General features: G+C 43.5%; 1 protein-coding gene across 1 annotated transcript; it reads right to left on the minus strand.

Annotated features, from left to right (window-relative positions):
• Nucleotides 1–4,387: 4,387 nt before the first annotated feature.
• LOC136467439 (lysophospholipid acyltransferase 1-like) lies at nucleotides 4,388–15,330 on the minus strand. Its single transcript, XM_066466146.1, has 8 exons — nucleotides 14,936–15,330; nucleotides 11,735–11,790; nucleotides 7,703–7,923; nucleotides 7,231–7,627; nucleotides 6,742–6,827; nucleotides 5,798–5,861; nucleotides 5,145–5,257; nucleotides 4,388–4,732 (listed from the first exon to the last, which is right to left on the minus strand). Exons 1-8 carry the CDS (start codon nucleotides 15,235–15,237, stop codon nucleotides 4,598–4,600), a joined length of 1,374 nt encoding a protein of 457 aa, XP_066322243.1. The 5' UTR covers nucleotides 15,238–15,330; the 3' UTR covers nucleotides 4,388–4,597.

Here is a 15,330-nt window from a genome sequence, read left to right on the forward strand (position 1 = left end):
ACTGATAGCTATTACTTCAGCCCTTACCTCCTTTATAGTTTGTTTTAATGATCGATAGTTTTCATTGTGATTTATGAAAAGACAAGTGCTACATCACCTCACCAGATTCCAGCAGCATAAAAAATTATCTCTATATTTTTTTAAAGTACCGCTATGCTAATATTAGTTGCTATGTCGTTTCCCTGTATATAAGTTGCAGCAGTACAGTGCCTCATGGTGTCTTTTGCTGTGTAATAATAGCTTCTAAAAAGCGATCAGCTTAGCGATATAGCCTTCTGTCTTACTCCCTAAGGTGCCTTTTAGCAAAGCGATCACCTTATCAATTCAGGCCTGCATCTTACCGCCTGTATGGCTCTGTTCGCTTCTCTTATAATCCGTCTTTTTTGGCTTGTTTTTTTTAGCCGGAACAGTATTTTTTCTCTCACAACAAATCAGCCAGAACAGTGTTTCGGCTTGTTTTTTCAGCGAAGCGAACAGAGCCTATATATAACTACATTGTTACGTGGGTTAGCTTGTTAGCCTGTAAAATATATGTATCATACCATCCTCATGCTACGACCCTGAGTATTTGTCATGTCAGTTGCTAAAGATTAGATAATTGTTCAATCCTGTGCTGCATCTTTGGTTGGATAACCGACGCGCGCAAAGGCGCGCGAGATGGACTGGTGAAATTAAATGGAGGTACTGGAAGCACATATATATATATATATATATATATATATATATATATATATATATATATATATATATATATATATATGAGCTACATACTCTTAACTCTATTTGTATCGTGAAACGATGCTGCCATTAATTGCGTTGTGATCCTAACTTAATTATAACTGACACTATGCATTTCAGTATACTTCACGCTAAACACGAGGACCGAACAAGACGAGCCGACGATAGCATCATATACCATAGGAAAATTAAAATCGGCAAAGCCACAAGCCTGTGGCTGCCGTACATTTTCAGTGATTGCTGACGGGGATAAATTAGAAGTAGTCCTAGTATATATATTCACGGATCGATCGGTGGGCTGTAGAAAGTAGAAACCAGATCACTGGCGGGAGCCTGTGGCTTGAGAGAGACCCAAGCGGGGCAGGCTTGAGAGAGACGCAAAGGACCAGCAGCTCTCGATCGATCAGCGATTCAGCGCTGGCTGCCAGTGGGACGTACGCTTGCGCCGCGGCCGCGCGGTGCATTGCACACGGCGCAAAAGGCAAAAGCCCGCCCGTGAAAGCCGCCCCTGCTCCTGCTGCAGGCTGCAAACGTGCACCGTGTTCGGCTACCGGGCTACGCCACGCTCGCGGGGCCTCTCTACTGCTGAGGGCCCTCTCTAGTTCGTATCCTAACAATAGCGCACGCGGACGCGCACCGCGCCTCTCGGTTGCTCGCATGCAGCGTTTGCCTGACCTGATGACCACCTGTGTTCCTGTGGGCGTGGGAGTGGAACAGTGGAGCATCCTGCTGCCACTCCGCACTCGGCAGCGCCTCTCGCTCGCTAGTCGTCGCTCCTGTAGTCGTGTTGCCTGTTGATGCGACTGTGGGGAGCATGCGGTGGCGTCAGAAGGGAAGACGAGGCCGCCTGCGGGCAGTTGGCTGATGAGTACTACTCCATGGCCTCGTTTAGAATACGAAAAAATTTCAAACCAATAAATAGTATCACTTTTGTTTTATTTGATAAATATTGTCCAATCGTGGATCAACTAGGCTCAAAAGATTCATCTCGTGATTTCTAACTAAACTGTGTAATTAGTTATTTTTTTACCTATATTTAATACTCCATGTAAGCGGCTAAAAATTGATGTGATGAAAAAAAAGTGAAAAAACTTAGAATTTGAATGGCATCTAAACAAGGCGCAGATGAGTTATGACGCCTGATGAGCCTGGGAAAGCTGCGGACTGCGCGCTGGTGGTGTGCGTCCATAAAACTGTTCTCTGCGCTGACCAGCAATAGTGAGATACGGAGGTATTCTGTATGATTTCGAACGGAGCCACCAGTCCCGCAGCGATCAAGGCTGCAAGTGTCGCGCCCAGGGCATGGGCGCGCGGACTCGGCCGCCTCGCCTCTCGTGTGGTGTGGGTGTGGCTGCCGCGCTCTGTTCGCTGGCACGTCCATCCCCGTGCAGTGCAGCGGCCTGGACGGGTCACCGAGTGGGAAGACCGCCGCCGGGGTGGAGGCGCGTGCGCGGCACGGAGCGCGAGACGGACGGCCGCGCGCGGGAGGCGATGGTGCGAACAAGCCGCGTTGCAATCAGAGACCAACGAAAGCGACCAGTATGGACGGTCCTCTCTTCCGAGCCCGGCCGTGGCCGTGGCCGTGGCTGTGGGTGCAAACGTTGACACTTGACAAGCACACGGGCGTGAGCCAGTGCAGCCCGACAGGAACAGTGAAAAGACAGCGGTGGACTAAGGTTCTCCGTGTTACGCGCATGTATTCATTTTAGTCCATATGTATTGGAGTGGATTGAAGTGAATACGCATACATCCAATAAAGGCCTTGAGTGAGTGAGTTGAGTTGTCTTGGGAGTTGGGAGTGGCAATTCCAAGTCCAACCTGGCCGTGCGGGCCAGTTCGCTTGAATTTATCAGTGGATTTATCAATGAGAATCTAAAGTATTTTTCTCTTTCAATAAAACAGCTTCAACCGATTTTAATACCTGCCAAACGGGCCCTTTGGCGTCGTCGGCTGGGCTGTTTGACCCGCACATTCTCTATCTGGAAAGAAAAGGTTGACCGGCTGGTATACCTTCAGCGTTCTTGGTGATCTTTCTTTGGCGTCCTTGTCGCCGTCTCGCCGAGTGGCACCTATATATAGCGCATGATGTATGGATCAGTGATTCATCATCAGTGGAGAAGCCTGTCACGGTATTGACCGGGTCAAACCCACAACCCGGCGCATCAGCGTCGCGTCGCGTCGCCATTCACCCTTTACCCATAACACACTGTAGGCCATGCCATTGCCACGTCCCTTCTACAAAGTCGTTCTGGTGCGCCCGAGCACCGACGGAGCATCTCGGACGAGTCAGCGTCCACGTATTGGCATAACAGGCCATGGCCCAGAACAAATGAAGCGACGCCACCGCCTCTGCCGCACGTTGGGTTGGACCGGGCCACACAGCCGTATACCGCTGCAGCAGCAGTCCAGCAGAAGCACCATTTATACGACCCATAAACACTGGACGTCGAGCTCGTCGGTTCCTAGTCTTATGACCAAGCGCGCATCATCTTCATCTCGATGCCACGACTTCAAACTTCAGCCACCACCGCACCCAAAACTGCATTGAAATTCAAAGCGAGCTGTGGTGCGATGTTGGAGTCAGAACACGGATGCTCAGTTCTGGGAGCTCAACTGTTTAACAACTACTGTACTAGTCTACTTTTTTTTTGCGAAAAAACTACTAGTCTACTACCACGATGGAAAGTGAAGGTGGTAGAGGATCATGGGCATTCACACCTCCGTCAAGTTCCTGGTGGATCATAACAGCAATCTGAGTTCAAATTCTGATGCTCATAAACCATGCCGCAAAAGGAGCATATATAAGAAGAATCGTAGATGTCACATCGAGTATTTAGATACCAATTAGAAAGATTAAACATGAGTCTAATTAGGCTTAATAGATTCGTCTCGTAAATTAGTCTCAATCTGTGTAATTAGTTTTGTAATTAGTCTACGTTTAATACTCTAAATTAGTGTCCAAACATTTTATGTGACAGAGGCTAAATTTTAGTAGGGGGAACCATGGTTTCCCTTTCTAATTTTTAGTGCATATCACATCGGATGTTTAGACACTAATTTAGAGTATTAAATATAGACTAATTACGAAACTAAATGCACAGATTGAGACTAATTTACGAGACGAATCTATTAAGCCTAATTAGTCTACGATTTGATAATGTGATGCTACAGTAACATATGCTAAATAACAGATTAATTAGGCTTAATAAATTCGTCTCGTGGATTACTGACGACTTCTATAATTTATTTTATTATTACTATCCGAACACTCGATGTGACACCCCATGTGACACGATATGACATCTTTTAAACTTTAGACCCTGAATCAAACACACAGAGCTGGCGTGATGAAGTGAATCCTGGAGTGGAAACTGAGATTCCCAGCAAAATTTAACTTTCAGCATGCTCAATTTGGAGAGGAAAAAAAAACACAGCATGTGCGATGTGCCTGAGCAATTCGATGATTTTGTATCCTCGCTCCTGTCTGCATCCATTTGTTCATGGATATCACTTACTGTGAACAGATCTTCCCAGTCCAAAGAATAAAGCTCCAGGTGGGAAGGCGTCCAGGCATATGCAGATGGGAACACAATAGCAAAAGGCTCGTTAGGACAAAATCATTCGCACACACGTATGAGTAGTCATTAAGTAGAAGGAAAACCCAGTAGTTATGCCACGTTTTAATGATTGGTCAATCGCAATCTGAGTTCCGTGGTAGGAAAACACAGTAATTATCCTTATGCTAACTTTGATACGGTACGAAAAGACAGATAAATAAACTGAAAACTAGAATGTCGTTATCTTCGTTGAAGCTTCTCCATCTTTCTTCTATGTAATTGTCACTTGAGTGTATATTTCCTCACTCGGTCTTCCGAGCCTTTGCTTTCCTTGCTGGCTTGATAACATTGCCCAGCAGGATACACACAATGGGAACAATTGTGCCAACATAATATACGCTCTGGTAGGATGCCAGGGTTTCTTTGAAGCTCAGTACCTTCAGAGAACAAAAATGAGTTCATATTAAGTATCACAGTGTTACCGGAAAGGAATTGAGACATGTATTCCTCATTCTAGTGGAGGCAGTAGGTACCAAGTTTTTTCATTAAGACACGTGAAACTAAAACTACATTAAACACAGCATTATTTAACAGTGGTATCCATATTTCTTAACATGTCCCCCCTCCCTGTGGTAACGACCATCCCATCATCTATAAAGGCAAAGTATACATGGAACTATAGATGCTCTGGGAACTTCATTGTTTCAGAGAAAAGGACCTTGAGGACATCAGGTCAAAATTTATGCAAGAACCTTTTGCTGAAAATTCATATAGAGAAGCACCATCGTGTTCCGTGACTCCCAACATGATACAAAATAAAGAAGAGCCTGACACAGGCTTGACACTGACCTGGAACCCGATGCAGGAGTAGTTAAGCACCAGCAATGTATAAGCAAAATTTAGAAAAGCCAGGATACCACGGAGGAATGAACTGCTCACTGCTTGCTGCCATCTGTATATAACTGTATTGGAAGAAAAGGAAAAAAAAAACAAATTACAAGTTAAAAAGCCATTTTATCCAAACAAGCTCAGAAAAAATAGCTTAGCCGCAGCCACTGGCAGAGCTGCCTTAAGGCCAACCTGCCCCTCCCCCCTGATCGTGAGAAAGGTAAGAGCTCATGGCACTTGCTACTGCATGCCTACCCAAAAGCTGCTGAAGTTTGCATGGCTACAAGGGCTAGCAGACATGAACGTCCACCATCTCAATTGTTCACCGTCACAGCACGGTAGCTCATCACTTCACCAGTCCATGGTTGCTGGGTGGACTGCTAGTATGTATGCAAGGTAGTCTGCTTCTCACGCTGATTGTTTGTTCAATACAGTTAGATTTAGCCTTAGATAATGCAGCACTCTAGACTTATAGCTGTTAATTAGCATGAAATGCACCCCCACCACACCCCCCACCACACACACACTTTAACGCACTCCGCCACTGGACGCAGCAAACCTAACAGTAAGCGGGTAGCAGTTCATTAAAAGAAAACCATGATCGATAGAGGTACCTCGTGAACCATTTATCATCAGTGCTGACTGAACAAAGAAAAAGATATATCCAGGATACAGTCCCTGCAGAATGAAAAGATCAGATGAAAGGACAAATCAGTGTGGGTAAATTTATGCAAAGTGTCAATCACAAGACAAGCTGATGGAATAAGAATGCCATTAAGAGAGGATGTTAAATACACTTAAGGGGTGTCTAGTAAAAGGAATGGGGAGGTCCATCATCTTCTCACTCCTTATTTTTTCTGTTTGGTTTGTGAAATGGAATGGGTTGGTCCACATCCACCACCACGGCACTACCTCATCCCTCACACGATACAATTAGTACTCCCTCGATATAATTAGTACTCCCTCCAGTCAACAATAGTTGACATTATTAGGACAAAGTAAATGAACTAGCATAGAGGGAGTTAAGCATGAGTCATAGTCATTCCACCAAAATTCATGGGATGAACTCATGATGGACCACCTCATCAGGAATGGGGGTAGTTCCTCAGACCAAACACACCCCTAGGAGTCAAACAAGTTCATGACCAATGAGTAACGAGCAATTTACAATTTTCACATGTGAACTCTACTTGGGAAGGTGGATACTAAGGCACTTAAGGCCCATGTTTTCAAATAGTCTAATCTGCCCTACACGTCATGGCACCGATTAGCCTGACTAATTGCAACTAATTGGGACTAATCATAGTGCATAATTGATTGCCATGGCACCGATAAGCCAGACTAATAGTGACTAATCGCAATTAGTCAGACGACTTGATAACCTTGCTTAAGGCACCAGAACAATAGCAGTACTAATTTCCTAGAGCAATCTTCTAGCTTAACTAGGAACTACTGGTCCAACTAACATCAGGTTGCTCTACAACATGACAAAAAGTACAAGCTACAATCACCAAAAATAAATAAATCAGAAGTCAGAAATATATTTTATATAACTCACATGCCAGATGGCACTGACTGTCTGTGTACCCAACAACTGAAGGAAACCTGGTTTCTTTCCTTTCTGAATTAGCCTCTCATAGACATCTGAAACAGTTGTGGAACCATAGAAGTAGTCAGTCTTATGTAATGAATAATAAACTGCAGTCTGAATAAATTTAAGGAAAATCCACTGTTTCAGTAGTGGCTCTCGTGTAGCATAATTCTTCCAGGTGTACAGAACTTAGTTACAGTTATCAATAAACAAGTAGTTTTTATATTATCTCCCAAACAAAGCTGCACAAATCATTGTTCATAGATAGAGGCAATCATGTATACCAGTTTGATGCAAATCAAACTCTCAATTCCTTTGAGATTATGCTTTTTAATCTTAGGTGGGGGATAGGGATTAAAGCACTTCCACGCAGACAGATTTAATTCAGTTTAAAAAGATCATTCTATCATTCAACAAAGCGGTGATGTAATGTCTTTATCAAGAGACAGAACTTACAGTATCGTAGCCATGTGCTCACTTGAATATTCCACAGAAGGGGCAATTGAACTGCACTTCCAGCTAATTCAACACCTAATACATCAACATTTTTTGCACGATCCCATTTGGCTTTTGGAGGAGAAGATTCCGACCAACCAGTAAAGCCCAGACCAGATATGATAATTGAGGCTTCAGAAATTGACCATATAAAGTAATATTTCCAACGAGCAGTAAAGCCTGACATGTACTGATAGAAGAGTCGGTGCCAGAAACCCCATTCATAATATAGGGGCTCACTAAACCGTGAGAGTGGAAATTTAGGTGACAGGTATAAATATAACCCCATGCATATACCAGCCTGAACTAGAGCACGCAAAGTAGGTAACAATGGCGAAGGAGTTGGGCTAGCCCATATCTGCAAAAGATGAACGGATATCAGAAAGAGGAAAAGGATACCATAACCCACACATAGTAGTTGAAGGACACTTACTCCTTTCCTTTCAGTCCATTCAAGATAATCTTTCATCTCATATACCGGTCCAGCAAAGTGGCTCCCACAACAAAGACAATACCCAAAATATTCAATTAGAGAAGGAAGCTTAGTCAGTCGGTATTTTTTCTGAGCATCGCGTAAACCCTCTTCCTTCAAGATACCATCACTGTAGTTTATTGCGCACGAAATGACTTTCAGTGTTAAAACCATTAAAGCGCCTGCATTGCACAAACAAATTAAATTCTGGAAGGTCACTATAATGTAACAGGGTATGCTATTTTTCCTTGGAACAAAGAAAACTTTGTAGATACAAACATAAAGAACAAGTTGACTAAAGCCAAAATGAAGGAACATGTGCTTGCTTCCATTCAGTTATGTTGTTACAACTATCCTTGCCTTTGCCTCTATATAGCCATCATTTTAGCACTATGCCTACGCTTCTAGAAAATGAGCAGTATGAAATATTCCTTGCCTTTGGCTCTTACAAAAATGAGCACTGCTCTCAACCATCTGGTGATAACAAAAATCCTCACGCAACATTGTTAACTATCAGCAGGATAATACAAGGAAATGAATTGAAATCCATCCATGATTAACCTGGTTCCTTATTTGACACTGAAAGATGACTTGGTTCCTTATTTGACCCTAAAATATAAGAGAGAATTCCTTATTTGACACTGGCAAAATGAGTCGTCCCTTTCTTGGCCCTGAAATTTTCTTCGTTCCCTATTTGACACTCACTTCAACTTTCATCCCTAATTTGACACTACGGTCAAATCCGTTAGCTAACGGTGTTAACTGGCTGTTAAAAAGACGTTTTTGCCCCTAGAAAAAAAAACGGCGAAGCAAATTTGAGAGGAAAAAAAAACCTACGCCCGCCTCTGATGCATGCGCCCAACTGCAAAAAAAAGGCGTAGGTTTTTTTTTCCTCTCAAATTTGCTTCGCCGTTTTTTTTTTCTAGGGGCAAAAACGTCTTTTTAACAGTCAGTTAACACCGTTAGCTAACGGATTTGACGGTAGTGTCAAATTAGGGATGAAAGTTGAAGTGAGTGCCAAATAGGGAACGAAGAAAATTTGAGAGCCAAGAAAGGAACTACTCATTTTCCCAGTGTCAAATAAGGAATTCTCTCAAAATATAAATCTTCCCCTATATTAGAGATATGTAGAGTTTAACACATGTATATCATGTTACTTGTATTCCAAGTTGTACTTGACTATATATATATATGAAAGCCACCCACCCCCACCCCCACCCCCCCCAAAAAAAAGTTGTGTGGTGTTTCCTAATAATTCTCTAAGTATGCCTCTTCATGCACGACCCGCGGGAACCACATCTTGCTCTGATCAAGCGCATTCTGCGCTATGTGAAGGGCACCCTCGACCAGCGGCGGAGCGTGAAGTAAAATAAAGGAGGGGCGAATAATCACTAGCTAAAGAAAAAGGGCGTACCCAGTGCAGAGAGCTCCCGCTCTGTGTGGGGTCTGGGGAAGGGTGTCAGTGGCAAGCCTTACCCTCGCCTGTGCAATGCGAGGAGACCGCGACTCGAACCCGGGACCTTCCGGTCACAGGCGGTAAGACTCTAACACTTGCACCAGGCCCGCCCTTCCGAATAATGACTAGCAAGCTACAGTTATATAAGAGCAACTCCAAGAGTCGATGTAAAAATAGATGTCAAATTCTATGATTTAGCCAATATCTAAAATAGAAAACTCGCCAAAACAATAGAGTACTACAACAGCCTATCTAAAATTTGCCTTTCTCTATATTTGTAATCGCCACGTCATCACAATATCAGGTTGATCTCTTGCATGGTACCGAGGCCCATCTGGCCATGCACGGCACCTAGGCTCATCATGGGCTCCTGGCCAATCAGCGCACGGGAATCGGCGCTAGCGAGCGTGACGGCAAGCGGCGCCAACTAGCTTTATTTACCCACCGAGAAAGCCGGGATACATGACTGGGTATTTTACAATCTCGAATAGAATATCTGTTGGAGGCCATTTTATGTTGCAAATAGGCTAAACCGAACTCCATATTAGGAATAGCAACTCTCTTGGAGTTGCTCTAAGAAGCTTGTTTCGTTTGAATTGGGTGATTAGTACTTCTCTGCGAACGCTGCAAGCAAGTCTCTTTTAACGCTGTAAGTCAGTAACTGAAACAAATTAGCAGCTGGTAAACATGGTGTTCAAAAATTGAGGGGAGGCAGCAGCCCAGTATCGCCTCTATGAGGCTCCGCCACTGCCCTCGACGCCAGTCTGCACCTCGGCATTGGCAGTGTCTCATCCATCACGGCATACTCCGACGCCGATTGGGCTGGATGTCCAGACTCTCGGCGCTCTACATCAGGCTACTGCTTCATACTCGAGGACAACCTGGTTTCCTGGTCTTCAAAATGGCAGACCACGATGTCTCGGTCGTGCGGAGGCAGAGTACCGAGCTGTTGCCCACACAGTTGCTGAGTGTTGCTGGCTGCGCCAGTTGCTTGAGGAGCTTCATATCTCAATCCCTTCGGTGACCATTGTCTATTGCGACAATGTCAGTGCAGTCTATATGACTGCCAATCCGATTCATCATCGTCACACGAAGCATACTGAGATTGACATTCACTTTGTTCGTGAGAAGGTGGCTTTGGGGGAGTTCATAGTACTCCATGTTCCCTCAGCTCATCTGTTCGCGGACATTATGACTAAGGTCTAGTCTCTGCGTCCAGTTTCCTCCCACTATGACTGCGGACAGGTATTAGAGATATGTATAGTCTAACACATGTATATCATGTTATTTGTATTCCAAGTTGTACTTGACTATATATATGAAAGCCACCCCCCCCCCCCCAAAAAAAAGGGGGTGTCAGGTGTTTCCTAATTCTCTACACCCTTATATGACACTAACTTTATTTTTGGTGCCCAATTCGACCCTGCCACTAGTTTTGGCTTCTAACACTGTTAACAGCCAGCGGAAATTTTTGCCCTTGATGTGGTTGTGCAGCACCTTGAGATTTCACAGCAGCAGATCATGAGCTTTCGCATCAGCACGTTACGGTAGATTTGTTGTGTTCTATATTTTTTATGATGATTTTTTGGGGCAGCATCGTTTTTGTAATCAATAAATTTTGTGATGTCTTCGAATAAAGTGGTTCCAAAGTACACGATACTACCCACTAATTTTCATCCTTGTTACCTGTAGTCTAGGAAACGATTTTCTCATCTGCTGCCTGCATAATTGACCATGGAACGGACTGTTCAATGGCACGCCACGCCACACCATATATCAATTAACTCTCACATCCTTGCATTTGTGTGTGCTTTATTAGCAAAATGTGTTGGACAATTAAACAACACACATATACCAGCATGTACAGGCTTTAATTTATTTCCCAGAGTACTCGCATAATTGCTTCGCAGAACGCTTCCTTCCTGATTATCAGTTTGGCCAAGAAATCCTGTCCGAGCCGCTCTACTCGCCGCCGGCCATGGGGCGCAGCTCGCATGGGCACAGCCAGCCATGGGCTCCCCCTGCCCTGGCCGGCCATGCCACAAGGGCTGCCACCGCCGAAGCCCCTAAGCCCCTCCGATTGTCCCGCCAACTGCCTTCAAGCACTAGATCCGGTCTAGGGTTTGGGGAGCTTGAGAGACATGGAAGGGGATGAGATAGAGAACGAGGGAGAAGTCAAATGAGTGTTTCCTCAGGAAACCGAACTGGGATATGTTCCATCCATGTTTTTGGGCAAGGGCATTTTCGTCCTTCTGTGATTAATCTAACAGCAGGCACTACAGAAGTGAACAGAGTGTCAAATTGGGCACCAAAATAAACTCAGTGTCATTTAGGAAATATTTTTCTTTCAGTGTCAAATAAGGAACCAAGTCATCTTTCAGCGTTAAATAAGGAATTTTCTCATATAACTATGGGGGTTTGAAAACCATGAAAACTTTTTTTATGCATTATTTCATATGTGTATCAGCAATGCTTCAGAAAACTGCACAGCAAACGCTAACTTAACTATTTGATGTACAAAGCAACAATAGACATACCAGTTGCATCAATGCCTCCCTCCTTCCATGCATCCCCGCTCATGTAGTACACATGACTAGTAATAAGAGCAAAAGATGTAAGGCCTTAGAATATTTTAAATAAGTTAATTATTATTATGCAATATGGTCAATACTGACCATCGAAAAAAAAGTATGGTCAACACTTTTGTTTCAAACACTATCTATATTAGAATAGAGTCCCAACATTCTATATCATGGTCAAGATTACTTAGTAAGATCTAAGCTTTAAACCAAATGTGCCCAAACAAGAAGCCCTTTTGAACTCAAGGTCACACTTTCTTATATCTCCAACAACAGCTGAATGATTTGCTTCGCTTTTCAAAACTTCGCATGACACATGGAATTTAAGGCACAGTAGCAAACACAATATGGGAAAAAGCTTAGACTAATCAATATTATACAATATTACTATGTACTACACCCATGCAAGTAAAACATGTCAATGCAAAGGTTGGACAACAAAAGGAATATATTCATACTCATGCTCTCAATTCTAGAGACATACTCGGATGGGTTGACCTAATCCCTATACAGAGATCAAAAAGAGGACAGCTATTCATTTCAGGGAAAGCATAAAAGTGTTCAATTGGCATATGAAAGGTCCCAATTTTAGTTACAGATAATCACTATATGGTCCCAGTTTGACACAAGTTAAGCCATTAGAGCTGTTGTTGCCATATAAACAGGAATTGTGTCTTATTTACGTAAAGGTTAATGTGGCTAGAATGCATGAGGTATGCGGACCTGCCAAATTGTCTTGCCATTGTTTTGGAGCGTACTAGGATAATACGAAACTTATTGCAAAAGTTGGCCCACTAATAGGCTACCATAGTATTCAACACCATGTGGAAAAATAATTGAACCAGTATAACATCACCCAAAGAAAAAGAAGTCTGTATTAGATGCAACCTATTATTACATTTGTTGAAACCTTCAATATTACCGTAAAAAGGAACTAAAAATGCCTGATTTCTCAGAATGGTCTGTCAGCAGTTTTGATCTGATTTTATACCCTCTCCTAGTTTACATTTCTAACAAGATATCAGCCTAAATATCAAATTGATGATCCAAGTTAATCTAATATGTTGGTGTACAGCAATTTTCACAAGAGGTTACATTAGAGGACAAGGGAGTGCCAATTGATGAGAATGAAACTAGGATTCACCTGTGGTCACATACTCAGGCTTCATTGGATGTGGGTGGTATACAACAGTGAAGACCCTACAGTATACTACAGGTGGGTTTGGATTAGTCAGGTTACAAAAAGTAATTCATTCAATGTATAAAACAGCAACAGTATAATTCTAAGATTGTTTTTAGTTATGAAAAAGTTTGTGTTTAATTAATGTGTCCAATCCTAATAAACATAACATGGGAACAGAATAATTTGGCAGCGTCTTTGGATTATACGCAGATAAAAAAAATGAAAATCTCATTAAAGCAGACCAAAAAAAAGACCACTCTTTTTTCTGGATATTTGGATGATAATCTAAAAATTTTGAATTACTTCAAACTGAAATATGGCTAGCGTAGGGTAGCGGTTCTCTCACGCTGATGCATCATGCTCCTTCATTTTTCATGGCACCTTCACCTTTTTGCAATGTTGCATTTTCTTGCAGCTACCATGCACAATCTCATCTTACACACACACACACACACACACACACACACAATAAGTTAAAGTAATATCACCTCAGTGCCTATCAAGGTTGCTTGCGTGTTCACAATACTTCTAGCTATTACACCCAAATAGGCACTACAGCATTGAACCATTCAAATACACAGTGTGCTTGCTTATTCATTGGAGTGGGGTGTATTTGAGAATAAAGGAAACCCTCAGAAGATGTAGCTTTACGATTTGATGAGAGCTTTACTCTTTAGTCTATTTCCCATGGTTAGACAAACAAAGTTCGTAGAAACTCAACTACTCATTGCAATGAATCATAAATACAATTTCGGTATTACTATTTACTTACCATACAAACCAAAATCAACCTCACACACAGAACAAAACACTGGACCTGGTGACTTAAGGTTTGAACAAATAGTTAAAAAAAAAGTGTAGCTGATAAGGTCCCACTTTACTTCCAGTCATCCACGCACACGTTCCATTGAGTAAACCGAAGGATACAGAGGCATATACATGACCTAATGCCCAGGGCATAACTCACAACAACTGATAGATTAGAGAGACGCAGACCCAAATGACAACTAACCAAGACTTGCACAAAGGAAACCATACAAGTGAGACATGAAAAGACAATTGTTTGGTTGGATAGCTCAAGAACTGCCAGCGGTCATATACAGCGTAAATCACACACAACTGTAAAAGAAAAAGAGAGAAGATATTAATAAAGGAGCTCCACAATTTTCTGGTAGGAGTAGGACACTACAACTCAAAGTCTCAAAACAGTCACCTTAATGTTAAAATCAATACAGTACCACCAGCGATACATAGGGCTCTACACTCCACAGTAGAGGACCTAGAATTCTAATATTTGGCTGTGTATAAAACAAAACAACAGATGACGGGTTACAGGTCAAATCTTAACAGGTTTGGATGCTACGAATAAGCAATCGAATTTCGAACGGAAGATGCAATCCATGCAGAAGTTATGAACTCCCAAGTGTAGGCCACTGCCAAAATCTTAATTCAGGGTCTATGAGGATACGATTGAATTGGAACATGCAATCCATACAGTATGAACTTCCATACAGTATGAACTTCTATTCAGGGTCTATGAGGTCACTGCCACATTTTGTGGTTAACTACACCACAATGGAAAATGACTAAACATTTGAACCTATTCACTGCGAACAATAAGAGTTCCCCTATGGAAAAATTTGCAGGCATAGGGGCAAATTGGTGTGGAGTTAATGCAAGGCCACAGTTTGCCCCCTTCAAAATCTTACTTCGAGCAGGACCACAAGACCCCAGAACAAAGGTCCAAAACACTCAATCAACTCAAGCACCACTGCTGGCGCCACCACGCCCCCGTGCTTCGTCCACAATTACTATGCTCTCATCCGAATAAAATGCAGTAGTGTAATTTTCGTGTTCGGTTCTACTCAGATTTCAACAGACAAGTATGGGTCCACTGTTCTTAATCGCCAGAAACTAGGCCCTGGTATTAACCCGCTAGAGATTGTAGACAGATAGGATGGAAGGGAGAGTTTCACCATGCGATGAGGAAGCCGAAGGCGCCAAGGAAGGTGATGAGCCCGGCGTGGCGGCGGAACAGGAGCATGGCAAGGTAACCGAGCGTCATGGGCACGACGAAGAGGAGGTTGGACGTTGCCCCGAAGGAGAGGTAGGAGAGCGTGGCGCCCGTGAGCCCCGCGTAGAGGTGGCGCCCCGTGGCGCCGGGCACCGCGCGCCACAGGAGGCCCGTCGGGATGGTGGCCGCGAAGCAGAGCAGGAACCGGAGCACGGGCACCGACACGCCGATCGACGCCGCCATCGCCTCCATCTCCAGCCCCATCGCCGCCGCCGCCGAGGGTGGAGGCGGCCAGATGCGCGCGCGCGATAGAATAAGGAGGATTTGGTCCGCTTGCTCGCGGTCGGATGCGAGCTC

This window comes from Miscanthus floridulus, chromosome 7, assembly GCF_019320115.1.
Source record: "Miscanthus floridulus cultivar M001 chromosome 7, ASM1932011v1, whole genome shotgun sequence".
Classification (NCBI taxonomy): Eukaryota; Viridiplantae; Streptophyta; class Magnoliopsida; order Poales; family Poaceae; genus Miscanthus; species Miscanthus floridulus.

Bases quoted from the DNA above. Each gene is read 5' to 3' on its own strand.
- LOC136467439 (XM_066466146.1), bottom strand. From the start codon at position 15,237: ATGGGGCTGGAGATGGAGGCGATGGCGGCGTCGATCGGCGTGTCGGTG. The intron at 7,628-7,702 runs GTAAGTGTCCTT...CATCTTTTGCAG, and splicing joins AATGGACTGAAAGGAAAGGA to ATATGGGCTAGCCCAACTCC. The intron at 5,258-5,797 runs GTACCTCTATCG...CTTCCAATACAG, and splicing joins GATGATAAATGGTTCACGAG to TTATATACAGATGGCAGCAA.